The 27,784-nt window shown below is 36.8% G+C and overlaps 2 protein-coding genes and 1 long non-coding RNA gene across 4 annotated transcripts in view; 2 read left to right on the top strand and 1 right to left on the bottom strand.

Annotated features, from left to right (window-relative positions):
- The first annotated feature begins 493 nt into the window (after positions 1 to 493).
- Positions 494 to 8,224, top strand: Mcr (macroglobulin complement-related). Its single transcript, XM_033336924.2, has 6 exons — positions 494 to 718; positions 891 to 1,063; positions 1,266 to 5,298; positions 5,364 to 5,557; positions 5,633 to 5,913; positions 5,994 to 8,224. The coding sequence occupies exons 2-6, from the start codon at positions 894 to 896 to the stop codon at positions 6,194 to 6,196; spliced, it is 4,881 nt and encodes a 1,626-aa protein (XP_033192815.1). The 5' UTR covers positions 494 to 718; positions 891 to 893; the 3' UTR covers positions 6,197 to 8,224.
- A 230-nt stretch (positions 8,225 to 8,454) lies between these two features.
- The window catches only part of LOC117158250 (synaptic vesicle membrane protein VAT-1 homolog-like), a 35,181-nt gene continuing 15,851 nt past the window's right edge, over positions 8,455 to 27,784 (bottom strand). The window contains exons 2-8 of one of the 2 annotated variants that reach the window (XR_013059412.1): positions 22,620 to 22,749; positions 18,419 to 18,634; positions 14,051 to 14,199; positions 13,790 to 13,949; positions 12,922 to 13,354; positions 9,690 to 12,752; positions 8,455 to 8,971 (exon numbers count right to left, since the gene is read on the bottom strand). Coding sequence is in view for 1 of the 2 variants with exons in the window: in XM_033336940.2 (XP_033192831.1) it covers positions 12,727 to 12,752; positions 12,922 to 13,354; positions 13,790 to 13,949; positions 14,051 to 14,199; positions 18,419 to 18,634; positions 22,620 to 22,749 (1,114 nt within the window). In the remaining variant the exon portion in view is untranslated. Of the gene's footprint in view, positions 12,753 to 12,921; positions 13,355 to 13,789; positions 13,950 to 14,050; positions 14,200 to 18,418; positions 18,635 to 22,619; positions 22,750 to 27,784 lie in introns of both variants that reach the window. The other variant, XM_033336940.2, reaches the window with a different exon arrangement.
- LOC143303248 (uncharacterized) lies at positions 23,293 to 25,490 on the top strand. The gene is made up of 3 exons (XR_013059370.1): positions 23,293 to 23,657; positions 24,568 to 25,044; positions 25,138 to 25,490. It is a non-coding gene; the product is annotated as an uncharacterized LOC143303248 (long non-coding RNA).

Below are 27,784 nucleotides of genomic sequence, written 5' to 3'. Positions count from 1 at the left end.
ATATTGGATGCGCTGGTAATATTTGTTCTGGACAAAAGTAGCAATCATTTTATTTAATAAAAATGAGGGGACTAAATTAACAAAATGTAACTAAAACTAGATACATATTTTATAGAAAAAAATGTAAAAAGAAAATAAATATTGTAAAAGGATTGATGAAAAATTTTTTAGTATTATTATTATATATTTTGTTAATTATACAACAAATTTAAATAAATGATCAAAGGAGATTTTAATAATTTTTAGTGCTTTAAAGAATAAAATGCAACAAGATTATCGGATCACATAAGTTACAAATATATGGCCACATGGCCACAGTAAAGACAGAAAAATATATTTTTCCCTGTTGATCCTCTCGGTATGCTTTGGAGCCCCTCCATTAGTATGGCGCCAATTCAACTGCCGCGCGTTGGTGACTTTGCTCCCCACTGTTCTATCCCCACTCTGTGGACTACCACAGTTTCATGACGGAGTAAGGGGTAAGGTATAAGTGAGTAACTTACTTTCTGTGCCGAGTGTTGAGTGTCGAGTGCCGAGTGCCCAACCAAATACATTCAGTGTTTGTGAGGTATATGTAATAGTATAAGTGACCACTCCTAATCATGAAATTTTTTCAAACACACGATAAGTTTAATATTTAAAAAGAAGGTTTTTGAAATTTTGCGTAGATGTGTGTCAGTGACGGTTAGATTTGATTAGAAAAAATTATTCATCCAAGGTAAATTAAAATGAAATACCAGTTATCTTAAATGTGTATTTTGGGCGTTGACCGCTAGTTTTAATCATGATACATAACACAACATTTTCTTTCTTAGCTCCGTTTTTTTCATGAAGTAAACTGTATCAATTGTTGTAAATTGTCATATATCGTTAATTGTCGTATATTGTAGAAAATGTGGATCTGGATTTTGATATTAACCTTCGCTTACGGGAATAGTCAGTTCTCGCAAGAATCGACTGAATCGACGCGCTCTCCTTGGAATCGATTCGATGATAGAGATCAGGCTGGATTTGGTTTACGAGGTTCTGGAAATCCAACTGACAGTATTATAATAAAAGAGGCGTAAGTTTTACATATAATAATTAGGCAATAAAATATATATGATTGGAGATAAACAATATGCATGTGGTGTATCATAAATGATACTTTTTAATATCAATAATGTTCAATATAATTCAAAGTATAAAAATTGAATATATAAGAGCAAAATGAATCAGAAATGTAACAACAAAATAACAATTCTGAAACTCTTTTTTTTTGGCAGTACCTACTTTGTGGTCGCATCTCGAATGGTTAGACCAGGACAGATCTACCGTGTAGATGTAAATGTCTTATATAGCCCAATTCCAATCATAGTACGTTCGTCCATTCAAAGAAATGGAGTGGAGGTAGCTGCAGATTTTCAAGAAGTAAAGGAAGGCATACCAGAAACTCTAATGATGGGATTGCCATCTACGTCTGTTAATGGGGAATACAGATTGAGAGTAGAAGGAACATATAATAGTCTAACTGGTGGCCAAGCATTTTTAAATGAGACCAAACTTACATTTTCACAAAGATCAATGACTATATTTATTCAATTGGACAAACCTGTATATATGCAAGGAGAAACTGTGCGATTTAGAACTATACCCATAGATACTGAACTCAAAGCATTTAATAATCCTATAGATGTGTACATGTTAGATCCATATAGGAGAGTAATGAGAAGATGGTTAAGCAGACAGAGCAATTTGGGAACAGTATCTTTATCATACCAGCTTTCTGATCAACCAGTTTTTGGAGAATGGATTATACAAGTGATAGCACAAAGCCAGGTAGAAGAGAAAACTTTCCTAGTTGAGGAATACTATCAAACACGTTTCGAAGTTAATGTAACAATGCCTGCATTCTTTTTTGATAATGATCAATATATAAATGGTATAGTCCAAGCAAATTATACTAGTGGTGCACCGGTGAGGGGAAACTTAACTCTAAAAGCACGCATTAGATCACTAGATAGAGCATATACAGAATCTGATTCTGAATCTGCAGAAAGATATTTTTATTTTGATGAGTATTATCCAGCGTGGTTGAAAGTTTCAAATTATTTGAATAATAAGGTTCCTGTATTGAGATTTTTTAATGGAACTTATCACTTCCGATATCCAATGTCAGAATTGCTAAGTTTTGTACCTACTGCGAGCGGAGTGGAGATCACTGTGACTGCAACGGTCGGTGAAAGATTTCTAGACGAAATAATTACAGGTTACTCCACAGCCCGAATATATAACTCTACCTCAAAAGTTCGATTTTTGGGCGGATCACCGCAAGTTTTTAAGCCAGCAATGCCATTTACCTTGAATTTAGTGGCGTCGTTTCATGATAATTCAGTATTGAGACCAACGCAATTAAAAGGGGCTGTAATGGAAATTCGCGCGGATATCGAAATGAGAACAGGTGGTCATAGAACGCTAGAAACTCAATATCTAAAACATTCGGCAGACAATGAAGGTATTTGGTCTACCAGAATCGATTTAAGAAAACAACTTGGACTTGACCATAATTCGAATCAAGCACAGCAAATTCTCAATGATATCTCTTCTATGAAAGTGTTTGCTTATCTTACCGATGGAGAAGGCTACAGAACGCAAACTGAATTATTGTTATTGGCTCACGAATCGCCGAATCAACAGCACATAAAAATCTCAACGTCCACAGAAAAACCTAAAGTTGGAGAATACATGATATTCCATGTTCAAACTAATTTCTATATTGATACTTTCAACTATCTCATTATGGCAAAAGGTACAATACTTTTAACTGGACAAGACAATATGCAACATAACATAAAAACGATCGCCGTTCCTTTAAGTGCGGAAATGGCTCCCGTTGCAACTGCAGTCGTATATCATGTTGGGCAATATGGCAATGTAGTAGCAGACTCTTTAACCTTCTCTGTAAATGGCATTTCACGCAATAATTTCACTGTATTCATCAACAATAAAAAATCTAGAACAGGTGAGAATGTCGAAGTAGCCATTTACGGAGAACCAGGAGCGTACGTCGCTCTTTCAGGTATAGATAGATCTTTCTTCACGATGCAAGCAGGAAATGAATTGACTTACGCCAATGTTATATCAAAAATGGCACATTTCGACGAAGAGACGAATGGAACTCATGCCCACACTTGGTTGTACCATGAAGGTGATCCGGATGAAGTTGTTTACTTCCCTTCTTCAACCTTTGGTATAGACGTCAATAGAACGTTCGAATACATTGGATTAGTAGCCTTCACAGACGCCATTATTTACCGAAGACCTGATAACTGTAACACAACTCAAGGATATGGGGAATGCCTCTCTGGAAGATGTTATAGACTAGACAAAAAATGCGATGGTGTATACGATTGCGATGATGGCACTGATGAAGTAGGCTGCGAGCGCAGAAATGTCACAGACATTGTACAGTTTAGAAAGTGGCGGTTTAACAGGTTACAGAGACAATACGAAAACGTATGGTTATGGAAAGATATCAATATTGGTCCTCATGGTAGATACATTTTCAATATAGACGTTCCAAGAAGACCAGTTCTGTGGATGGTTACAGCGTTCGGTATGTCTCCAAGTATGGGCTTTGGAATGCTGCCAAAAGCCATTGCATATATGGGTATCTTGCCATTCTATATTAATGTGGAAATGCCTACTCATAGTAAACAAGGAGAACAAATTGGTATCCGCGTCTCCGTTTTCAATTACCTACGCAATAATATAGAAGCTGTAGTAGTTTTAACTGGTTCCAAGGATTATAAATTCGTTCACGTTGAAGATAATGGTATTGTACAATCGTACAAGCCTCGTACATCTTTTGGTGAACACCAGTTCTTTATTTGGATCCCTGCTCAAGATGCTTCTATTGTTTATCTACCTATTGTACCGATAAGGCTTGGAGATATCAAAGTACACATCTATGCCACTACCGTAATCGGAAGGGATTCGGTTACGCGTACGTTGCACGTAGAAGCTGATGGCCTTCCTCAGCACAGACATCAATCTATCCTGCTCGATCTTAGTAATCGTGCATATGTGTTCCAATACATGCACGTGAACATTACGGAAACACCTATCATACCCTACGACGAAAATCGTTACTACGTATTTGGATCAAACAAGGCTGTGATAAGTTTGGTCGGAGATGTCGTTGGACCAATTTTTCCGACGATGCCTGTTAACGCCACAAGTCTCATGAATCTCCCTATGGATTGTGCGGAACAAAATATGTTCAGTTTCGCTGCTAATTTATACACGACAATGTATATGCGTTTACTTAATCAACGTAATAGAACGCAAGAGAAACAAAGTTTCTATTACATGAATATTGGCTATCAGAGACAACTTTCGTTTATGAATCCCGATGGATCGTTCAGCTTATTCCGTAGCGATTGGAACCAATCGTCACCAAGCGTTTGGTTAACAGCATATTGTGCTCGTGTTTTACAAGAAGCACGCTTCTACGAGTGGGAAAATTATCTTTACATTGACCCTGAAGTAATAGCACAGGCTGTGTCTTGGTTATTGAAATATCAAACACCTGAAGGATCGTTCTATGAAGTTACATGGATGCCTGATCGCAAGATGAACAGCTCTCTAAATTACGACGATGATATAATAACACATAGAAATATCAGTCTTACAGCTCACGTTCTAATCACATTACAAAGTGTGAAAGATTTGCCTGAGGGTCTAGGAACTCAAGTTGCTGTAAGTGCTGCTGGTGCAATCAAGTGGTTGGAGAGAAATTTGAAATTATTAGAAGTACGAGGGAAGCCTTACGAGATAGCGATAGTATCGTATGCTCTGCTATTGGCAAAAGCTTCTACTGCAGGACAAGCTTTTAATATTTTATCTAGACACGCCCGTAGAGAAGGAGGATTAACTTATTGGGGCAGAGAATCAGTACCTCTTCCTCCTTACAAACTGGAAAATCAGAAACCATTCCTCCTTCCACGTTTACCATACATGTACGACTCAGAAAATATCGAAACCACTGCGTATGCTCTTTTGGTGCACGTTGCTCGACAAGAGATAATGTTAGAACCCATAGTAAAATGGTTGAATTCTCAGAGATTAACCGACGGTGGTTGGGCCTCGACACAAGACACTGCCTGGGCGATGAAAGCGTTAATGGATTATACGGTCAGATCGAGAATTCGAGATGTTAGTTCATTGGCTGTTACTGTAGAAGCCACAGCTCTTCCAGGACAGACTAAAACACTATTTGTCAATGACAATAATCTTGCAAGGCTTCAGACTATAGAGGTAGGTCCATATTTGAAAAATTAATATATTTCTTATTCTATTTAATTTCTATTACATTATCGTAGATACCTGAAGCATGGGGAACAGTAAAAGTACAAGCAAAAGGTGCTGGATATGCAATTCTTCAAATGTCAGTACAATACAATGTGGATATCGCAAAATTCCAAACACAGCCGCCTGTTAAATCTTTCGATCTGGTAACGAGAGCAAATTTCCATGGCAGAAATCAGTCTCACATATCATATCTCAGTTGTCAGAGGTATAATATTGATATATAAATACTGTAATTTATTCTTTTAGTCTTTACATAAAATTTACCAGCTCTTTTTCGCAGGTGGATAAATACGAACGAATCTTCTCGTTCTGGAATGGCAGTGTTGGATGTAGCTATTCCAACAGGTTATATAATACAACAACAAACTTTGGATAGGTATATTCAATCGAAACAAGTAAGAAATCTTCAGAGAGCACGATTCCATGAAAAGAAAGTGCTCTTTTATTTCGATTATTTGGACCAAGAAGAAACGTGCGTAAATTTCACGATAGAAAGATGGTTCCCGGTTGCAAATATGTCACGGTATCTTCCTATCAGAATTTACGACTATTATGCTCCAGGTAAATACACATAATTAAATAATATTAATGTTTTTACAAGAAGCAATCGTTTTTTATTCGTTACTCATTATATTTTTTAGAGCGTTTCAACGAAACTATATTTGATGCTCTACCGACTTATACGCTAAATATTTGCGAAGTTTGCGGTAGTTCCCAGTGTCCTTACTGTCCGATTTATAATACCGCCACGATGTTGGCCACACCAACAGGTTGTCTGCTTGCAATTTCTGTTCTCGTTGTTGTAACAAGATATTTTCGAACACAGGAGTTTAGTGTGGGTTAATTCTCATATATAACATATGATGATTTAACAGAAAAACGGAAAGAGAAAGGTGAATATTCTCGATTTTATATTTTACGTTATATTGTCATCTTTTCTCGACTTTTATTCTTATATCCGTCCTTAAGTCTGGTGCACAACTGGAACAGTACCTGAAAATACAGGTACACGGGAGTAAAAATAATTAATTTATAAGATGAAGTTCCAGTTATCCTTATTTGTAATTATACTTTCTCTTTTTTTTACTGTAACATTACATCAAGTTACTTACGAAAAAGAAACCGTCCATTTGTGATTTGTTAACATATGTCGGAAATTTATATTTAGCGTGGAAGTATAGAAATTTTAATAAAACACATATTTTTATACATTTTTTAACTTTACAATATTTGATATGTTATATAATTTAAAACATATCGTGTGTTTTTATTCACGTTGTTAATCGATGAATGTCAATTTATTCGAATGTTTTCAACATTCCATGTACAGGGTGCATCATGTAAAAATAGAACACCTGAATATTTTCCAGATCTTGAAAGAAACGTCAATCAACAGACCTTTTAGTTTCATCATATTTTTCTCCTTGAACAGTATATCTGTCCTTTCTGACATCTCTACCTTCAATATTAACAGAGATATTTAGGTGTTTTGTTTTACGCGACTCATTCTGTATAGTTTAACAATTTAAAACCGTAGTTAGAGCAATGTGTTCTAGGAGGCAAAGAATTTTTAAGTACAAATGAAACTTACAATTAGTCGAGATCGAATTTTTGTAAGTATGATACACCAAAAAAACATCTTTATACATGTTCTAGTAATAATGTCTAGTTAAATGGATATTAAAAATTCATGATTTCTTCTTATTCTAATCAATTTAAAAAATTCAGATTTTTAAATTTACCTCTTTACAATTTTATGCTTGAATTTCGCTCTCTCTTTCTCTCTCTCTCTTTCTCTCTTCTGACTAGATCTATTTAAAAAGTATGCTGCAACGTTTCTGTTCCACTTACATGTGAAGCTTCAATTGTGCTAGCATTAAGTTATTACTAGAGAAATCATAAGTATCGCTATTTCTATAAAGAGTTTTTATTTAAATTCTACAATTATAATTTGAAAATCGTGCTCATAAATTGTGCCTTCGCAATGCCCCTTGAACACTATCAATTTATGAATCAAAGATTTACATTCCGGTTAAGAAAAGTTGCTATTGGTTGGCAATTTGTAAATAGTAGGCTAGAGAAAAAGATCTATGAATACGGATGTCATTCTAACACATGCTCGTGTACTTTTTCACATGAAAGAAGAAATGTGAAAATATGTAAGGCATTCGTTCAAATAAGGTATTTTGCCTCTGCAAAGAAACTTTATATTCTTTTGTATAGTTAATTGTCTGTTCGAACATCAAAGATCTATTTTTAGTAATATAGCACTTACAATAAGGTAATACAATAATTTGTAAGTCTTTTAAAAGGAAATGTTATATCGTTGATACTTTGAAAATGTGCGACCTAATTACTTAGTTAATAATTTATTCATGTACGAAGCAATAATCTAATATTCGTATTTGCTTTTTTTCGTGTAATTAAGTAAAACAGTCGCTTCGATAAAATAAAAAGAACAAGTGGAGTTACTGAACGATGAAAGATCTTTAAAAGTATCGTCGCAAATTTTCAAATAATATGATAACGCATATAACGTTACTAATACCGTATATAAAAAGTCTGCTTTATAATAAAACACAATAAAATATTAATTAACTTGTTTTAACATGCGAGCGTATACAGCTATCGAATGTATTTTATCATGAAGTTCTCATATTAAATGAAGTTATAACTTTTTATTTAAGGATAACATATTATAATACATATTAAATTATTTGTAAATCAATTTTTTATGAAACTGGTTGCTCGAAAACATATAATCCGTCCGAAAGTATATTTATACAATAGCGAAAAGAAAATAGCACTTAACATGCGTTGAACGTATTTTTAAGTTTTATAATCTTTATACAAATAAAACTGTAAAAAGATATTTCACTCATCATCTTTTATTTTACAAAAGATCCTTCAATTATTGTTTACAAAATTTCAATGATCCCGAAATATATTGTTAAAGTCCATGCTTTTAATAATTTTGCACATGTAACAGCTCTGTTTTAATAACATACTTTCAATACTGTATTTTTTACTTCTGACGTCTGGAATAAATCTATGTTAGTTTTGGGTGGAAATTTGGATTTGGATTATTCGAAACAGCTGTAATTATTTTCGAAGCAATCTTTAATATAGCAACATAGTCAGTCTTACAATAATAAGCCAAAAATACAATCTATATATCGAGCTTCTGGAGAACGGGCGAAAAATGATTTCTGTTTTCCTTCGTGAAACGAACTGTAGGACCGAAAAGGATCGAAGAAAGGCCGCATCTCGCGGCAGAGAAGGAAAACACGTGACCATTTCGCCCGAACTCTTGAGACGAATTTTACAATTTTACATATAATTATATGATGTATCACGTTGCAAAACTGTAGGTCCTGTTTCTCCCACGATGCAGGTGTCGACAAACGAAAGAACGTTAAGGGAGAAAAGAATGTATATGGACCGCGTTCTCTTCGCCGCGGCAACGGAATGATATTTTGTTGGTCCTACTTTCGGTGAACCCTTCATTGAATCAATAGCTGAAAAATTGCAATCTAACAACGAGCGCAGAAATGTGTCATTATGCCGTTGAAATATTTTCCATCTGACCACTCTATCGGCAACTTCATTATTTATAAAACTGAAAATGAGGAAAAAATGTATATTTCATTAATAGACTGCGAACATTTATACTCTTACGAGAAATTTAAAAGAAATGCGAAAACGTACATAATGTAATATAAAAACATATAAAATATCTAATGTAAAGCATTAGTTGTAACATTTAATGGACGAAACAAATCTTCGCTTAAGTTAAGACATAAAAACGTGGATCTGTACAAACATTCGCCATCTATTCGTTAATAAGCCAATTTGTAAACGTTATATCCGAAAGAAGATAGTTTAAACGAATGAAACATTTTGGGTATGGTAAATGTCCGTTGAAAAGATGTCAGTGAGACGAGGGTTTGTTTCGAGTACACATTTCTGAGCTGAATGCGTCACGAGTTTCATCACAAATGAACCGTCCGATCTCCACGACGCCGATTCTCCTCTATCCACTCCATTCTCAATGGCGGAGGCGAACGCTGAAACTCTATCACAAGAAGTTCCAGTTTTCTGGATTTTAAAGCGCATGAGAAAGAGTCGTACGCGTTCGCAGAGATACGTGCGTTCAAAATACATCAAACGGTGCAAGAAAAAGTCGACTTTGAACAAAATTGAAAAGCAGAGATCCGAGGGGATGTCCCTGTAATTAAGGCCCGACTATCGAGGCTTCTAACGACGTAATTCCATGAATTATTTTCCATAAATTGCTGTTTTATGATTATCCAATACATATTTCTTTCCTTACTTACGCAGATACGTAATGATATAAATCCCAGTGACGGATTACTTTATGAGAAAACAGACTAACTTTCCCCTCCTTAGTATTATCAGCACAATAATAGAAAACACGGTGTGTTGGTTGCGCGTTTTAACAAGGAATATCGTCATAGTGAGAACCGTGTAGAGATTAGCTAGTAAAGTTCTAACTACGAATAGGATCATTTAAAAAAAAATTTTTTTTCAAGGATCTTCGTTAAATATCGTCGGACATTAATTACAAATTACTTTCAGACGCAGATACAATTTCGGACCTAAATTATGACCAGGATAGGGAAAACGATCGATACAAATATATAGGTATATTATAATAGTTATTTGATGAAACATTTAAAGCCTTACATAAAATATACAGTATGATGTGTATCGTCACGCATGTATGATAAAATCGTGTGGTACCTGTGTATGTGTGTTATGTGTGTATGTGGTTTTATATCATTCGTTTTTCTCGTATAGAGAATAATTACGTTACACGTCGAACTTTATCAGAGAGCATGTATATATATATATTTATTATACGTGTTCAAAAGACGTCTCAAAATATGCAGCCACGTTCTTTTTACGATCATTTTTTTTCGTTTTTTTATTATTATTTCTATCTTTTTCCCTTTTTTTCTTTTCGTTAATAGAGCGGAGATTGGTATATGTCCTTGAAATTGAGATACAGTATTCAGTGTACTCTTGGACTGAGACTCGATACGGCAGTAATAGTAGTAATAGTAATAATAATAATTAATAATAATAATTAATAATAATAATAATATAATAATAATTCTTATAAATTCTTACACTTCTTCGTACCGATAGACTCGAAGAATGTTATCGACTTACTTTATTAATTATTTATTCATTTATTTATATTTATATTTATATATATATATAATATGTATAGTTCGCCCGTGTCCGTAACTTTTTTTTCGTTAATAGCGATCTTTTTTTTAATCATATATAGATATATCGGTATACAGAGCTAGTATCAAATTCTAACAGAATCGATGCTATGTAAAAATTGTTCCAACCGTTTCGGAGAGATATGCATTTCACTCTGCATCTACTCGTTCTTTTCAGAGTCATTTTCTTCTCTTTTCTTTTCGTTTAATGTACCTTTTGCTCTTAGACTTCTTTTCTTGTTTGTTTCATCATTCTAAATAATTAGCTCAACCTCATGACATTATTAAAAACCTCGTTTTCACGTCATCGTCATGATCTTCATCATCATTATCATCATTATCCATTAGGAAATTCATTTGTCTTTGATTCGACAGATCGGTCGTGTATCTCTTACATTAAATTATACAATAATTAAAGATCTAGAAAAATTCGATCTCGATTGTGAATTTTCTATTTAAAATATACTGATACTCAATTTCTCACAGAATTCACGCATAGAAAATGAAGTATTAGTTTCACACCGTCATTCATTCCCCTAAGCACAATTAAAATGGAATATATCTCGTTACAAAATAAAAGAAATTGATAATTTCAATAAAAATTTAAAAACATTTTTACAGAGCATTAAAGTTCAACTCTAAATATCGATTTAAATAATTATTCGCTTAAAGCAAAATTTCATTGTTTATACATATATAAAAAGTCTATTGAAAACTACGCTATATTCTTTTTTTTATATCGTAGCTCTAACATTAAAATCATGACAACAAAAAAAGATAGCATATCGTTGGTGAATCGTTGCAAAAGTTATTAATTTTTTCTTTTCTTGAGCTATTCACCAATAATTTTCTTTTTCCTTTTTTTTTTTAGGCAGTTAGGCGATTCAGTACTTTCAGTGGTGAAAATTAAAAAAAAATTACTTATCTAAAATAATACAGCGAATCCTGGTACACAGAGTGTACAACAAGCTTATTATCCAACTATATCGTTTAGGCTGACTACTGTTAAAGTGGTCTTTAAGTTACATACAATCAATAATAAAAAAAAGACACGTTCTCGATAAGAAGGAGATACACGTAAAAAGTAACACAGTCGTTTGTTTTCTTTCAGCCTTTTGATATTCAGGGTTTCATCTAATAAATTTTTCTTCCCTTCTTTATAAAGCTGATTAGATTATCATTGCCATCGTACTCTATTTAAATTACAGTAAATGGTACTATTTTAGTGTGTAAAATGTCACTGCATATATATAATATGTACCTATATTGTATATATGTATTGCAGCAGTAATAGTTCTCGATGTAAGTAGATAAAAGTAGCAATTTGCTGGTCAATGCAGAATCATTAGACGACCCGTCTTTTTTATCGTATGTATAATTTCATTTTATATTCGATAAGTACGAAATATGATGTTTAAAAAATAAAAAATAAAAAAGGAAGTATGAAATTATTAAGAGATCGTCCAATAAGTCTAGCATCTACCAGATTCATTTAGTCTATCATATATGAAAATGAATCTTATGTTTTGGTCAGTGTGAAAAAATAAAAATAATAATTCTTATATTCTGCAAACTACTGTGGACCACGTCAAGATTGATATTGTTTCCTTATATTTGGTTGTATGTTTTGTTTTTACTTTTGTTTCCCTCTGGTTCACATACATGAATGAACCTGTACGTGTATTTTCACGCCCACTCTTTCACTCGTGAATTCCACTGAAGAATTCTTTCAGCGCAAACAGACGGAAGGAGAGAGGCATGCAGATGAATTCTGGGGAAACGAGCCTTCTTTTCTCTTTTTTTGGTTGAATTTGACAAACTAAATATTTCGAAATCCTTATTTTTCGTTTCTGTTTTTGTTGTCTTGCTTTTTTTGTTTTCTTTTTCCAAATTAATTCGTCATCTGCATAGCACGATGATACTTTACGGATATTCGTCACATAATAATCAAGCGTCGTATAGCGCAACAAACGTAGTAGATCTCTGGATAGTGAGGAATAATAGAGTACTTATCTGCAAAATTCTTGATCTTCACGGGAGATATCAGTGTTTTACATTTTTTATATATATATGTATTTTTATGTATATACGTATATTAAAATTAGCTAGCGCCGCTAATTCAGCTCGATTCTTTTTCTTTAGAATCTGAAAGCAAACAAAGGAGGCTCGGTCAATCGAAAGGACGCGCGAAATATTTGACTGGGCAATTGAATATTTCGTTACCGTTTGCGGGTAACAAAGCGCGCAACGACAAATAATTTTTTTTCCAGGAACGATACAAGCTAGAGAACGTTTTTTTTCTGTTTTTATTTACCGCTATCGGATTTGTCTTCGGATGTTCCATTTGTCAGTTCAGGCTCTTTCTTCTTCTCCCCCTCCTCAGATTCAACGCTCGTCGCTTTTTTCTCTTGGCTTTCTTGGCTGGCCGCCTTTTTATCCTTCGTCTTTCCTTTGGCTGGGGTGGCTGGCTTCGGTTTTGGCTCGAGACTCGGATCCAGCACGATCTTACCAATGTTCTTACGGTCATGCATCTTCTGCATGGCTTCCGGGACGTCCTCCAAAGCCCACGTAGAATCTACCATAGGCTTTATTTGACCATCGTTCCATAAGGCGAACACTCGTTCTACTGCTCGTCGCACGAACGCGTGGCTACCATGTTGATACATCAAGTGGCGCAGATTCAACCCAGACAGAGTTTTATTCTCGTCAAACAGTTTGATGGGGGATACCTTGTCTACTTGCCACCACTGTAAAATGATAAACATGAAAGATTTTGAACATTGATGTAATATATTGTCATACATAAGATAGCCCAAGTCTGTTTTGCGATTAAATGCATTTCCAAACATTTTATAAGGATGAGATTATTGTGTTAAAATAATTTCATTTATTAGTATACATGTATATATCGTGGTTTATTAAAGAGAAAAGTAAATGATTTTGAAATATTCATTCTCTAATTTATATTTAAATTACCTAATGGATCTCTAAAAAGCCTCTCATCCTTATAAAAGTACTTAATTTCCTTGACTTCGTACCTCTTGGATTAAGCGCGTTTACTGATTAAACTACTGGTCCTATTCATAAATTAGTTACCGCTATTACAAGGAGGAAATAACTCCTTGTACAACGATGCGGAGAGAGGAAGAAAAAAATAATAAAGTTAAATTTCTGTGACGTACTGATCGCGCTGCCGAGAAGAAGCTTTTAGTCTCTCCGGTGACCACATTACTCGATCCATAAAGGATATATTTCCCCATTGGTTTCAACAAAGCGTAACCCTTGTTGCATTCTTCGCCGCAAAGGCAATCCAGAACGATGTCTACGCCCTCTGGGGAGATCCTGTAGAACAAAAGAGAATCGAAACGGCCGATAAAGAATCCTATGATATATAAACACACCATGAAGGGAAAAAACGATAAATTATAGAGTTCGTTACACACTTCCTGACTTCGTTGCTATAGTCTGTGCCTCGTTCCAAGAGGTGGTCGATGGTGCCAGCTGCTTTCAGGGCTTCGTGCTTTGATTTACTGCACACACCAAAGATGGTCACGTCTTTCACGGTCTTGGCCAGCTGGACCACTGCCTGACCCTAAAACAGAATTCATTAAATGAATACTAATAACTGAAGATAGGAAAAAGGAACTATCCTTCATTAGTACGTTCAAATGATAAATTTGAGATTGGATATAGCAAATACGCGTAAATTTCAGCTTTCTAAAGTACACAGAAACCGCGTATGATTCGAAGAATTATTCAAATGCAACATTCCTTATTCAAGACTAAAAGTTCTCGATTCTAATGGTCACATCTAAATTCCGTAGCCATCGTGTTTCACTAATCTTCTAGAGATCTCTTATCGCCTCTTTTCTCTCATTAAAGGAAATTTTATTTTCTGTTAACATACTTGAACAAAACTCGTTAACTCCGTGGTACGAGAATTTTTCACGGTGTAAAGGATATAGCGGCGAGTTATATCTTTTAAAAACTTCAGAAGCGGCGGCCAGGGGCGCGCTTAAATTATTTTTAGTTGCCCGGCTGTTCGTATCGTGTTCACCAAACTCGTAATCCCATTATGGTGGCAGAAGGCAGAAAAAGCGTCTTCTGAAGTCTTTTCATTGCGCGACCGCGAAAGAACAGCCGGGGCAGGACACACGATGAGGAAGAAAAAATTGAAGCGGAGCTGCTGGAGATTTTCTCAACAGAAGCAGCATTCATTATTTCCGAGAATCAAGAGAGCTGACCGCCCTTCTCTCTTCTCTTCTCCTTGTCTCTCCACTCTGACCGTTCTGTCGAGAATTCGATACCCAATAACGTTGACCAATCCCAGAGCCTCGAGTGGCGCGGCGAAAGGAACAGAGACAGGATGATAGGTTCGAAGGGAAGAGAAGCAAGAATTTAAGAAAACGAAAAAATCGAAGAAAAGAGGTAGCAAAAAGGGAAAGAGCGCGGACGAGGGCCAGAATGTTAAGAAGCCACTCTACATTGTACGTCATAACGTAACACATTGCCAACCGTTTAGAAGGAATCTCGTTTTCTATCATCATATTATTCATAATTAGACTGCGGATATTTATACAATTTCATATTTTTATAAATATAACTAAAAATAAAGACGATCGTATTTCACGTATTAAATGTTACAACCAGTGTTTTGGATACTTTACATATTTTTGCATATTGCTTTGTGGCGCCTTTAGATTTTCATCTAAATGCATAAAAATCCACAGTCTATTTATAATAAATAATATTTCGTTCCCTAGCTAACAATGCACAACAGATTCAGGTAGTTTATACGAATCAATCTCTTAGAGTAGAGGCTGTCGTAAAAGTTTTATGTAAGCAGATTAATAAACAAACAAAATGTGTTCAAAATTTGTATAATATATCATGTATAAATATCAGATCGATCAATTTCCCCTCGTAAAAACATCCTAATAATATCGAAAGATTCCCGAAGATCAAACTTTCTAGAAGTTTCTCGATGTTATCGCAATACACATCTGTTCCAAACGACATTTCCTCAAACCACCACCACCACCACCACTACTGTGAAATTCTCCACGCATCATTGACAGCAACGAACATATTTCATGCGGTTAAGTCGAACGAAACGCCGCGAGTATACGAAACCAGTTAGTTCGACAAGAATATACGTAACTAGGGGATGGCAATACAGAGCAAAGGAAAATATGAGCTGATATGGTGTGGTAGCGCCAGCGAGTTCGAAGAAAGAGGAAAAGTCCGACGTGATCGGGAAATGCAATCTCTCAAGTCAAGTGCTTTTTCTAGCTTTTCTCGTCTACGTGACTCGCCTAAATCCTTCTCCGACGATGATACACGCGGAAAAGCGTATTTGAGGCACGCGTCGACAATCTCAAGTTTTAATGAAATAACGAATCTGAACAGATTTCTGTCTCTCTTCTTTCGCTTTTTCTTTGTCAGATGACCTTAAGCTGTTTGAATTTTCTATGTAAAAGAACAAATAACATTTACCCAATAAGACAAATAATTTTTCTGTGTCTTTAAAGCGATATAAGAATCTTTGTTTCGGTGGGTTTTATTTTTCGATAAACCGAAGAATGACGTAACAAAGACGCGCGCAGGGATTCGAGTTCAAACTGGTTATCAGAAGTGAATTTCTTGCCTTATTAAAACGGCATTACATAAATACTTAAAATCGAGATGCGATAGTTTGACGGGATTAGGTAATCAGGATAGGGTCATCGAAAGATAAGTCCGAAATCGGTTTATCCAAGAATCCTCCCGATACAGCCAGAAAAGAACCACACTTATCAAATCATACATTCTACATTTACACCCTTAAACGTTATTAGACAATAATTTCTATTTACATCGCTGTCACTTACATCTATTCGTTCGTTCTTTAATAAAACCACGATATTAACCCTGAAGTTGGCACACGGAGGCCTTTCATAATCGTAACAGGATACCGGTTTTGGTTACTGCATTGCAAACTAATTGCAAGTGGAAAAATTCCTTAACGTTTCTACGCACGTTTGAACTCTGAATACTCTGAAACTACATACCAAGTATTTCAACTATTGTACATATCATGTATTTCACTGAGTTTTTCCAGAATCATTTTACGTATTCAAAATATGTAAAAAAATTCTCACAACTGAAAGACCGCGGTGCGATGTACCTCAGACTCAGATACATTACAATTAATTAGGGCCACCGATTCAGCTCGATATTCCTTTCCTTTGGAATCTGAAAGTTAATAACATTAATAATGATCCTTCATAATGCGATCAACTAAAAATCGAACTGGCCACAGTACTCGTTCGTGCAAACGGGGCTTAAGAGCCAGCGTACAACACGTACTGACGGTGATAGCATGACGGTAGTGGTAACAGTTGTGGTGGTGTGGTCTCAGACGGGCGCGGCCCGTCACGGTGGTCGATGAGAGAACGAAGGGTTGCTTGGCAACCCTCACACCCCTGTCGTTCCGTGCACCAGCGGCGGCAGCATCCCCCGTAGATTTTCGTCGTCTCAACTTCCAACGATGCTACGCGACGCGTATAGACCAATGAGTGGCGCGGGGTGGAGGGCAGAGTAGAGGGGGGTGAAGTAGAGTAGACTAGGAGAGAGAGGGGATGCGGAGAGGGGGAGGTAGGAGTCGCGGGGGCGATGTAGTTAGCTTCGAATGTAACCTGTTGAGCCGTATTGATCCCGACGTACCTAGTCGGCTGCTCCCGCCTTCTCCTTCGACGACATTGAGAGAGAAAGCGTTGCACGGATGTGACTCGAGCAGACTTCGCGAAAGGGGCAGTAACCTTGCATCGTGTAGCGGTCTCTCTCTCTCTCTCTCTCTCTCTCTCTCTCTCTCTCTCTCTCTATCTATCTATCTATCTATCTATCTCGATGGGTCGTAATTGCCGCGCGATCCTATCCCTCTTCCTTCCGCTTTTCTAAAATGCGATTTTCCCTCCCCAGGAGTAACGACGAGACACGGTGAATGATTTTTTGGATAAACCTTTCACCACGTTGAAGATGGGACGTTTACAATGGGAGGACGCTTTTAATTTTCGGATAGAAGTATCTCGTGATTTTCGTTGGGGGACACGAGATGTCTGATGGTTCTGACTTTGGTGGTAAGGGCTGTGATAGGTACTTGTATATTTCATTTCTAAGAGAAGCTTTGATTTTGCGTAAGCGTTAGTTGCGATTACATTTCCCTTGTTTTATCGTGGTAGTCGCAGTATTCGCAAGGCTTTGGTAACTAATCTAGGGATATTTTTAATTGGTTAAAATTCTAGCTAAGTTTAATTCGTAATTCAGATCGTGTTATCGAAAGAAGATAGGAAAAAAGGTGAAACATATGCTATTCTTACTAACGCGTTAGAACATTTTCCCTCTTTTCTCTCTCTTTGAAAAAGTACTGTAAATATTTGATAACTAGGAGCTTTTGAACCGTTTAACCAAACATAGTTCGTTAACAATGAAAGAAAATGTGAATAATTCTCTTCGATCTTTTTACGTAACGGAACCTAAGTACAAATAAGCAAGTAAACCGCGCAACAAATAATCGCGTATCAACTATATCAATCTATATGATTAACGAGTAGCAAACGATCACTTAACGGTTGCATAAAACGTTTTAACAGCCTAACAATTAATTCGATCATCTTCAATTCTCCAGAGCAAGATTTTACAATGTTTCTTTATATCATTTTCTTCTGTCGTCTCCGTCTTTGACGCACAGTGCGGTTGTCTCTTGGAATATTTTTCACGTTAGATAATTGCGGCGCTTTTTATCGCTACATCAAAGAGAAGAGATGACTTACCACACCACCGCCGGCGCTGTGAAGCACGAGACTCTTTCCAGGCGTCAAATTGGCCAGTTCGAACAGCAGTATGTAAGCAACAGTGTAGTTCATCGTGATTGCTGCTGCATCGAGGTAACTCATCCCGGCTGGTAGCGCGAAAACGGAGGTGGCCGGCACGGAGACGAGCTCTGCCCACGCCTTGTGATCAGGAAGTGCGACCACTCGATCGCCCACCTGAAAATAAGTAGTCAAATGTTTCCTGTACATTAACTTTATTACCATCTCTCTTTTTTTTCATCTTTAAAATTAGTACCGTCTTCGTACGCTTTTCTAAATCGATTTTATTGACCCTGCCGCAGTCCTTGAACATGTACGTCTCACTCTCGCTTTGCTTTCAATCCGAAGAAAGATTTTCAATTTTTTTTTCGAAACTGTAGCATTGGCAGAAGAAATTAAACATGTACCAATAACGATTCTCTTATATTTTCCAAAAATCTATGAAATTTTCTAACGATAGAAAAATACAATTCTGTTATAAATAACGTAAAAGACACAGCAGGCTTAATACGTATGTTTAATACATATGCTTTCGACGACTGTTTGGTGTAATCTCATAATATTTTAAAAATCTCTCGTTTGTGACTATCATTTGTGACAAATTTGAAGTTAGAGTTAGATTTTATGTTAGGTTCAGGTTAGGTTATACATCGTATTCAGTTATACATTAACACGTATAAAACGAACGAAGGTTATAGATACTATAGATACTTTCACGCGATTTTCAATGATGTAACGTTCTTACAATGATTGGTATGAAGCCCAGGGCACATAACACGTATAGATTATGTAACAATTCGGCAATTGAATTTGAAAACCAATTCCATTCGATCTGATAAAAATTTCAGATTCGAAAAATTGCGCGTTATCCTTGTTCCCCAGCAGAACGAAATAGGGATCCACTTCGTATCCCCGAATTTAAAAGGTATCGACTTCCAACTCCCTCTATTTACACCCTCCGTCGTATCCGCACCCCAAAGCATATTTCCTAAATTTTCCAAATCTTTTTACGAACCTATCACGATCAAACAAGTATTACAAATTATTATGGTCGCGTCGCTTCGTCATCGATCTTCAAATATCTGTACACAGGGGCATAACGCTTGCCGCCATCGTTGCAGCAACAGCGTGATATAACGCATCCCGATAATTCCTTCAAACAGCGATTAACCATCTTCAAATGAGAACCCCTGCGGCAAGGCAGATTATCCCATAAAGAAGCGAGTAAATGAATAAAACAGAGAGAGGGAAGATCGCCACATATAAACCCAACAATGCCAAGAACTCGAGGAAGCGAGCCAGAGGGGAAGGAAAGGTCTGGGTTAGAGGGCGCTGCGTGCTCGAATATTCCATCTCGAAAAGCTTCCCACTTTCGCGTATATACTCTCTATACAGGATGTTTCAAAAATAGGTGGCCAATCTTCGGTACTGTATTCTACTCTCCCTCAGGAAGGGAAAATGTTACATAAACATTAGTCTCTGGAAAATCTTCCTCTTCGAGATATAAATACTCCTTGTTTGTTTCGAAATTTTACGTGCGTATGCTGTTACGCATAACGACGGCTCGTGAAAATATCCAAACATTTACCATACGAAATTTCTATACATATACCGTAATTTATTACGCAAAACATTTTGCACGGTCAATTTCAAAATTAGAACATTAGAAAAGCGCTAACTAACGAAACTTTATTGGCGTTGTTTGCTTTATTTATTCGTTTCTCGATAACAAACAACATTACGCGTGTAATTTATTTCTCCAAAACTGTGCCGGTTTCAAAAGGTGGAAATTCGATTCCAGCCACGTATCCAAACAACGAAACCGGAAATTTCTAAAGAAGCGGAGAAGTGATCAGTTTGACTCGTATTACGCGTTATTTATATTATTCCTATTGCAAGGTAATATTTCTGAAACATCCTGTATATGCCGTATAGGCTGGCCGGTCGTTTACACGCGCTGCTCGGATATTTGACCCTAAAGCCTTAAACCTGGCATCTTCTCCTCGGTTCTCCCCCTCGTGACCTCGAGCAGTTTCGCGAGTCGCGAAAATAGACCACCCCAAGATGCGAGAGACAGAGAGAAAGGAGGAAGAATAGAGTTTGGAGAAAGAAGCGTTTTCCTCTGGCGTCTACCAGAGTACCCAGCTCGAAGAGTACCGTGGGACTCCACCCTTGCGGAAAGATTAGTGGGTGAAAAATTCAAGGACGACGCGATGGACTGAACGCGGAACGACTATTTCGAGAACGAATTTTCCTTCGGGCGGGCTACCGCTTTGCCGCCAGACGTTTTCTGTCTGAGAGTGAAACGATCGCTTTTTCTTGCTTCATAATGAGCACCGGACGCGTTTTTCGTTGAGAAACCTTTTTCCTTTGACGGCTTTTTTTCTTGACTTTTTTCACCGACTCGAAGGAATGGTGAGCTCGTAGAAAGAATTCTGTTTGCTTACGAGAACGAAAATATAAATTATGACTGACTGTAACGTTGCGTGTATTTATCATAAAGCGAGTAAAACAGGAATAAATACGTACATACATTTTCTTACGTTCCGAGTGACAATCGAACGGTTGAAAATCATATTGGTTTGAGTCAAGCTTTTGAGAATCTAGCTTCTCAAATCTGGAGTCTGGGAGTCGCGTGTTTCAACTCGTCAAGGTATCGCCCTCTAATCTCACGGTCCATTAAATTACAATTCTATTCTCTGTCGGAGTACGTTTCTACAATTTAAAGGAGTGTAACGATTCGTGGGTAACGATAAACGCGGAATATCATTTTATGAGAAATATCAGTGAGCTAATTTATGGCGTTAGAATTCTCAATCCTTCGTGTGTATCTTAATCGATAGATCGTAAATGTCTATGCTGCTCTATATCTTTACGAACGTAATTACAGAAATGGAATATCGATAGAAATTTGTTTCGCCTGCTAAATATAACGAGCGTTCAAGTACTTTAAATATCGTATATATCGTTGCATGTTGTACATAGATTTTTGGAATCTTAAATTTCTCAAAAGTGCATCAACAGCCGCAGTCTATCAATCGAGTCACCACAATCTACTCCTAGTTATCTTTATCGGAAGAAATTTCTCTCCGTCTCGTTAAATACGACAATCAAAAACTGAAACGGTTGATATTTCACGGATAACCACGTGGCGTCCGGGGCAAAACCACCACGGGAGAAAGATGATTCGACAGTATAATAACGTTCCTAAGCGTGGCGTCGCTTTTTCCTCAGTGGACACAATATTTTCCATGACACAACGTTGCGTTGGCTTGATATGTCGCTGGGAAATATTAGACGTCGTTTCTGTCCGGAGGCAACCATGGAAAAATCGATAGGAATCGAGCCAGCTCAAAGGAATAACTATCGAGACTAGAGTATATTACGTTGCAGGTGAAAAGAACGAAAGTACACGCCTCTTTTTTTCCCCTTAACACAAATTTGCATTTATTATCATATCAAGCGATTCTTGAGCCACCCTTTCATACATATTTTAGGGGATTGTTGATGCAGATTATACGCTGTTATGCCACGAATAAAAGAGCTACACACAGATAAATATATCGTTTTAACACTGACCTTACCAGACCTGGGTCACATGAACGGTTTCGACATTTAATTTCAAATTGTACATTTATTGTTATTTCTATTGTTCGTCTAACTTTATGTAAATTTTACATTAAATTTTCCAAACGGTCACTTGACCGGGTGTGATAAGGTTAGCATTAAATCGCTGATAAACATTTACCTATTAAAAAACTTTTGTTCAAAGCATGAAAGATGTTCCAAGGTTGGTGGTTGGAAGTACACCATGGGCGTAAATCAAAGAAAAATGCAATTAGAAGTGCGTGAGAATTCGAAGGGGAGAGACTATGGAAAAATAAATAAATAAAATAAGATAAAATAATTCTTCGTGATTAGATTAGAAGATTTTTAGAAATTATTTCGATGAATCGTTTGAAATTCTTCGTTTGACGTTGATAAGCAAAGGTGATGATACTTCGTTGAAGATTTGAATTTGATGGTTCGCAGAATTTGGATAGAGCGCTGAGAGTTGAGAATAAGTTAAAGATAACTGCTTTTTAAAGACTGTTCGCCGATAAAACAACCGACAAAGCTGGATGTAAAGTTTTCTGGCTGGGATGTTCCTTGGTTCACTTACTTTAAAGTTCTCCACGCCCTCGCCAACTTGCTCGATGTCACCTGCGCACTCGGATCCCATAATGAAAGGAGTTTTTGGTGGGGAATCGATAGCGCCCTGTCTGGCCATCAGATCTTGGAAATTCAATCCACTGAAAAGACACAGAAATACATTTTATTAAAAAAAACCTGCTATTAATGTAAACACTCTATGTACGCATTAATACAGGTACAATGTTGAAGATAATTCAACGCATTAACAAACTACCTCAGTCTAAGTGTCCTAATACTTATGGTTAGCACTGTACATTTCTTTTTACGACTCCGTAAAACAACCAATTCTGCAAACACGAGCCGCGAGTACGATCGATGATATGGATTAACCGTATGACGTAGGTATAAGTTTTTAGTACTTTCCGACAAACCGACGCTATAGTCAAAAAAAAAAAAAAAAAGAAGAAAAGAAACGAGGGCTAATTTGGTAAATCTATTTTTAGTGCAGCTCCTCATAGGTATCACTGTCTTATCGCGACAAGTATATTTAGTAGATATAGTTATATACCATAGTAAATTTATCCTCGATATTCCGAACGATTACGCCCCAAGAAGAGACGATAGTCCTGCATCGTCGCTAAAATTCTCTGCAATTGTCCTGCATTGCCGTTATATTCTGTGATAGCATCGGGACAAAAGAATAAAAGTACTGTACCACTTAGCAAAGCTTATCGCATTATGCAGTAACGGGTACCGTAGACACGCGTGCCTGTCCGCTTCTCACGTAATAACGTCGGAAAGGCGGCAATCGATGCAGATAAAATATTCGTGGGCAGTATTCGCGCCGCTTTTCCAGGAAGCAACCTGAACGAGCGGCGTCAGTACTATAGGAAGCACTGATAAAGCATGTACCGGCGTTGTTTCACGGTCCCCGACGTGGTCGCCACGAGAGAGACACCGGTTGTGCGTTGCGTGCGACGCCAGGCGTCGGTCTAGGCGTCGTGGCGCCTCGACTTACCCTCCCCGTCTGTCAGTCGCCACGGTAGGGTTAAACAGAAGCTCGAAGGTAACCGCACACGTGTATTTATACGAGGCGAAACGGAGGCACAAGTCGCGTGGGACTGCACACGCATCTGAAATGTTCTATTTCAGCCGCTTTTAAAATCCCTTAAGCCGCGTTCATATTAGTCACGTTGTTCTTTATTCTGCGTGTACAGTGGCTACAAAAAGTATTCGTACGCGGCTGCATTTATTTTCTTTTTTTACGTTACCTTTACCTCTTTTTTACATCAACTTTATTACTTATTCTCAGTTCATGTTGAGTCGTATTAAGCAAATGGTGAAACTTCTCTACGGATCGTTTGAGACGATCTTTACATTTTTCCTCGTCTTTTACGTGATTCTTTCAACAGAGTCCTCGCCGAGACTTCTTCCTCGTTAACTCTCCCCGTAACAATATCCGTCGAGAATGACGTTTGTTTCTAATAATTTCTGTTTCGAACGTTCATGCGATCGCGGCTTAATGACGCGCAACACTCACACAGAGACAGAGGCGGCGTAGTATTACACCTCACGCGCGTGCATTCACGTGCGGCTCTGTCGCCTCCTCGGGACTCGTACTCGAGACTATCATTCCCCGGAACTCCGGAACTGGAAAAATTCTCTCTCCCTCCGAACAGTCTCTATTTTTATCCTTTACGAGCGTACGCGGCAAAAGAATTGGTATCGACTCGGTTGGCGTGACTGGATTCGAATATGAATGTTTCTCTCGTTTGTTACGAAACTGCGGCCATGTACATTTTAATAAGAGCGAAAGATTCCTTTGATTTCTCTTTGTCAAGATCTCCGATAACATTTGCTATTATATATATTAATTTCGTGTTAAAATGTAGTTCAAGAGACTTAGGAGCGAGCGAAAAAAGCAATACTTCTCCCTAGCTTAGGTTAATATTTGACATAGCTGGTACTATCTCCAGGTAGACTGACCTCGCAGACGTAGCTGTCCTTGGCCTCGGAAAAAGCCAAAATTAGAAATGGCACTTAGTAACGCGGAGAAAGAGATTGGAGAATGTTCATACAGAAAGGGAAGTGATGGGAAGTGGTAGAGGTCTGCTGTACAGTTGTCTGGAACGGAAATGGGATAATGCAATTGTCCCTCCTATCAGCGGGGGATTACTCAGTTCTCTACAAATACACTCGGGGATACAGGAATTTTAAGCATGCGAACAGTACACTTGCGCATGTCTCGCCTTTCATAGCCTCGGCTGTTACTTATTGTTAGAGTTAATACTAATCTAATGCGGCGAAAATGATATCGAGAAAATCATCGAAACTTCCTGTCGAAACCATTATATGTCAAAAAATTCCAAAATATAGATTGATCGAGAAGAAAGAATTATAAAGTTTTATGTTAGTGTGATGTTGGGTCGATTTCCAAAATACGTAATTCCAAAGTAAGTAATTGTAGGAGAAAAATCGAGTCAAATTGCGCGGGAACATCGAATCCTCCGCTACCATTTTCTCGTCATCCATTCTCTATTTTCTAGGACGTCATTGGTCTGGAAACGAATTTTCAGCGAGTTCTCTGATTGCGAGATGTATGATAAAGCTTTATCGATGACCTGTGTGTGTCACATAATTTCCTGGGAATGACCAGCGCGATGAATCATTGTGCTTGAATCGAGAAATATCACGCAAGAGCGATAATAGACGAGAAAATTGTCATTGTTATCTCAATAAAAAATATTTAAAACAACGGGCCAGGAAATTTCTGTCAAATAATCATATCGTTCAATGTTATTCTGCTAAAAAATTGTGCGTAAAAATTTACTTTTGTCAGATAATTATTCAGAATCGAACGAACTAAAAGTAACAATAGTTTAGTAACTGGTAGTTAGTAATTTTCCATTATTTCAGTTAAACGTAATAATTAAAATCAAATAATTACTCTCCAAATTACACTGTCGACACTAACGAATCGCACAGGTCGTCGATTACGATGTAGCAAAATGTAATACATGTCCTCAAAATAACATATGTTGTATATTATACATATATAGTATGTATGTATTATGCTCCTGCAATTTGCAGTGAGTCACGAATCTGTTGGTCGAATTATCAAGCACAACATACAAGCAGATCTCGTACAACAATTCTATACGTAATTATATATACGATTATGTATACAAAAAATGGTCACTAAAACGTTTCTTTGTTTGTCTCGACCACGTCGAAATTACGTCGGAGTTTGCCTTCTATGTAAAAAAAAGTAAAAGTACATTTTATGTTCTACTAGATTCACGACTAATTCTGACATGACCAGTCATCGGACATTTCAATTAAATTCTTGGAAGTTTCTTCAATAACGAAACATCCTTTCTGCTTGGAAGAATTCATTCTATCGATACACGTTATTTCCATGTCATTTGATAAAAGCCTCACGTCTATGATGAAAGCAGCATTCAAGATGAAAGCGGCCTGATCGCAACGAATCATGAAACGCAATAATTTCACCCGCTAAAGTTATCGACAGCAAGGAAATAGCATCGAGTTACGTTTCACTTTGTTGCGGATTTAATGGATTTCACCAGACCAACTTCATTTTCTCAATTTATGAATTGAACGAACTGTAACCGATAAAAAAAGTCATAAATTTTATATTTCATGCTTCGATTCTCATCCGATACGAAGGAATATTGGAAATAAAAGTATACATCCACGTCACAAGTGGCAGCACCGTTTCCGTTAACCAATGTGGATACTTCTATGTAAACAGAACGATACAAGTTAATCCTTCGGCGAACATATACACAGAAAGACATCATGGGTAAATATTCTATCGAGTAGAACAAACATGGCGGATCCACTAACGTCTCGTCGCAAAGAAACGAATATACGCGCTTGAACGAACAAAATCTTCCCTCTTATTTCTCCGTGTAACTTGACCCGTCAATATTACAAAGTTAAAAGAAAGGAACAAAGGAAATGGTACGAGAAAAAGATAGTACGAAACTGCACCGTTTGAAGTAATAGGAGAATCGCTACTACGAACAATTTTATTCTAATGAAGTGGACAAAAGGAAGATTTAGTTGAAGTCAATTATTAAGGAAAGACGTATACACGACGACTATGATGCGTGATCTTCTAATTATCTTTTTGAATATATATAGTTACATCTAATGATATAGTTTTTGATTCTGTACAATGAAAATGCTGCTTAATGCGTCATTATTACCGACCACCGAACAAATTGTACGTGATTCAAAGCCGATCGCGTGACACAAAACATTTTCATTCACTGAAAGGCGCTTAATCTTCCATTACATTCCATATGATTTATCGCTTGTTGTTCTCAATCGTTCGACGATTCAGATTTGAAATATGCTGATTCGATACATTGACTCACGAAGGTATTTGATATAGTGAGCTTATCGTAGAAAGCTATCATGTATACGTATATTATCTGAGCTATACGATACATGTTAAGATTTTATTAAACATTGTGACGAAACCATTATCATGATTATATTGGTAAAATTTGGAATCAATCCGAAAATGTACATAAAGGTTACAAGGCATACGCAGCAAACATGAATTTGATAAAAAATATTAATATAAAGTACGAATTGTTGTATGAAGTTGTCTTGAATATATATAATAAACAATTCCAGGAAACTTTACCGATATAATCATAATAATCGAGTCTCATTATGGTACTAATGAAATTTCAAAATATTTCGTACAATACACATAATATATTGACAAAAGGCTGCTGTGTATGTTCAAATATTTGCGCAAGTCGCAAATTATAATCATCATAATTCAAAATTAATTCGAACAATGCGTTTTATCGTTTACACGTGTGCGTACGTAACACGTTTATACGTTTTGACAAATATTCGTTTGTTTCAGCGCGGAAGTATTAATTACGCTAGAAAGCTGTACAGGCGTAGACAATTTTGTAGGAGTTATAAAATTTTGCAATCCAACGATTTCCTCCCTGCATTTCATAACGAGGAACAGTTATTTTCCTTCGCTTTTTGTATAATTGCCAGACAATTTCTGGAGCGTAACACGAATCGCATACCGGAATTCAACCGAAGATGGAATTCAGCGCTAAATCGAACGGGAATATCAAAATACCAAATATAGTTACTGGATGATAAGATACGAGAGTACCCTGCATTTTAGTT

The sequence above is a fragment of the Bombus vancouverensis genome, chromosome 10 (assembly GCF_051014615.1).
Source record: "Bombus vancouverensis nearcticus chromosome 10, iyBomVanc1_principal, whole genome shotgun sequence".
In the NCBI taxonomy this organism is placed as follows: Eukaryota; Metazoa; Arthropoda; class Insecta; order Hymenoptera; family Apidae; genus Bombus; species Bombus vancouverensis.
This window is presented reverse-complemented; position numbering and strand designations above follow the sequence as displayed.

What these genes read in the sequence shown, in the direction of transcription:
- Mcr (XM_033336924.2), top strand. Translation starts at nt 894, where the DNA reads ATGTGGATCTGGATTTTGATATTAACCTTCGCTTACGGGAATAGTCAG. An exon ending in CAAGGCTTCAGACTATAGAG is followed by an intron (nt 5,299 to 5,363) that starts GTAGGTCCATAT and finishes ACATTATCGTAG; the next exon opens with ATACCTGAAGCATGGGGAAC. An exon ending in TCATATCTCAGTTGTCAGAG is followed by an intron (nt 5,558 to 5,632) that starts GTATAATATTGA and finishes TCTTTTTCGCAG; the next exon opens with GTGGATAAATACGAACGAAT.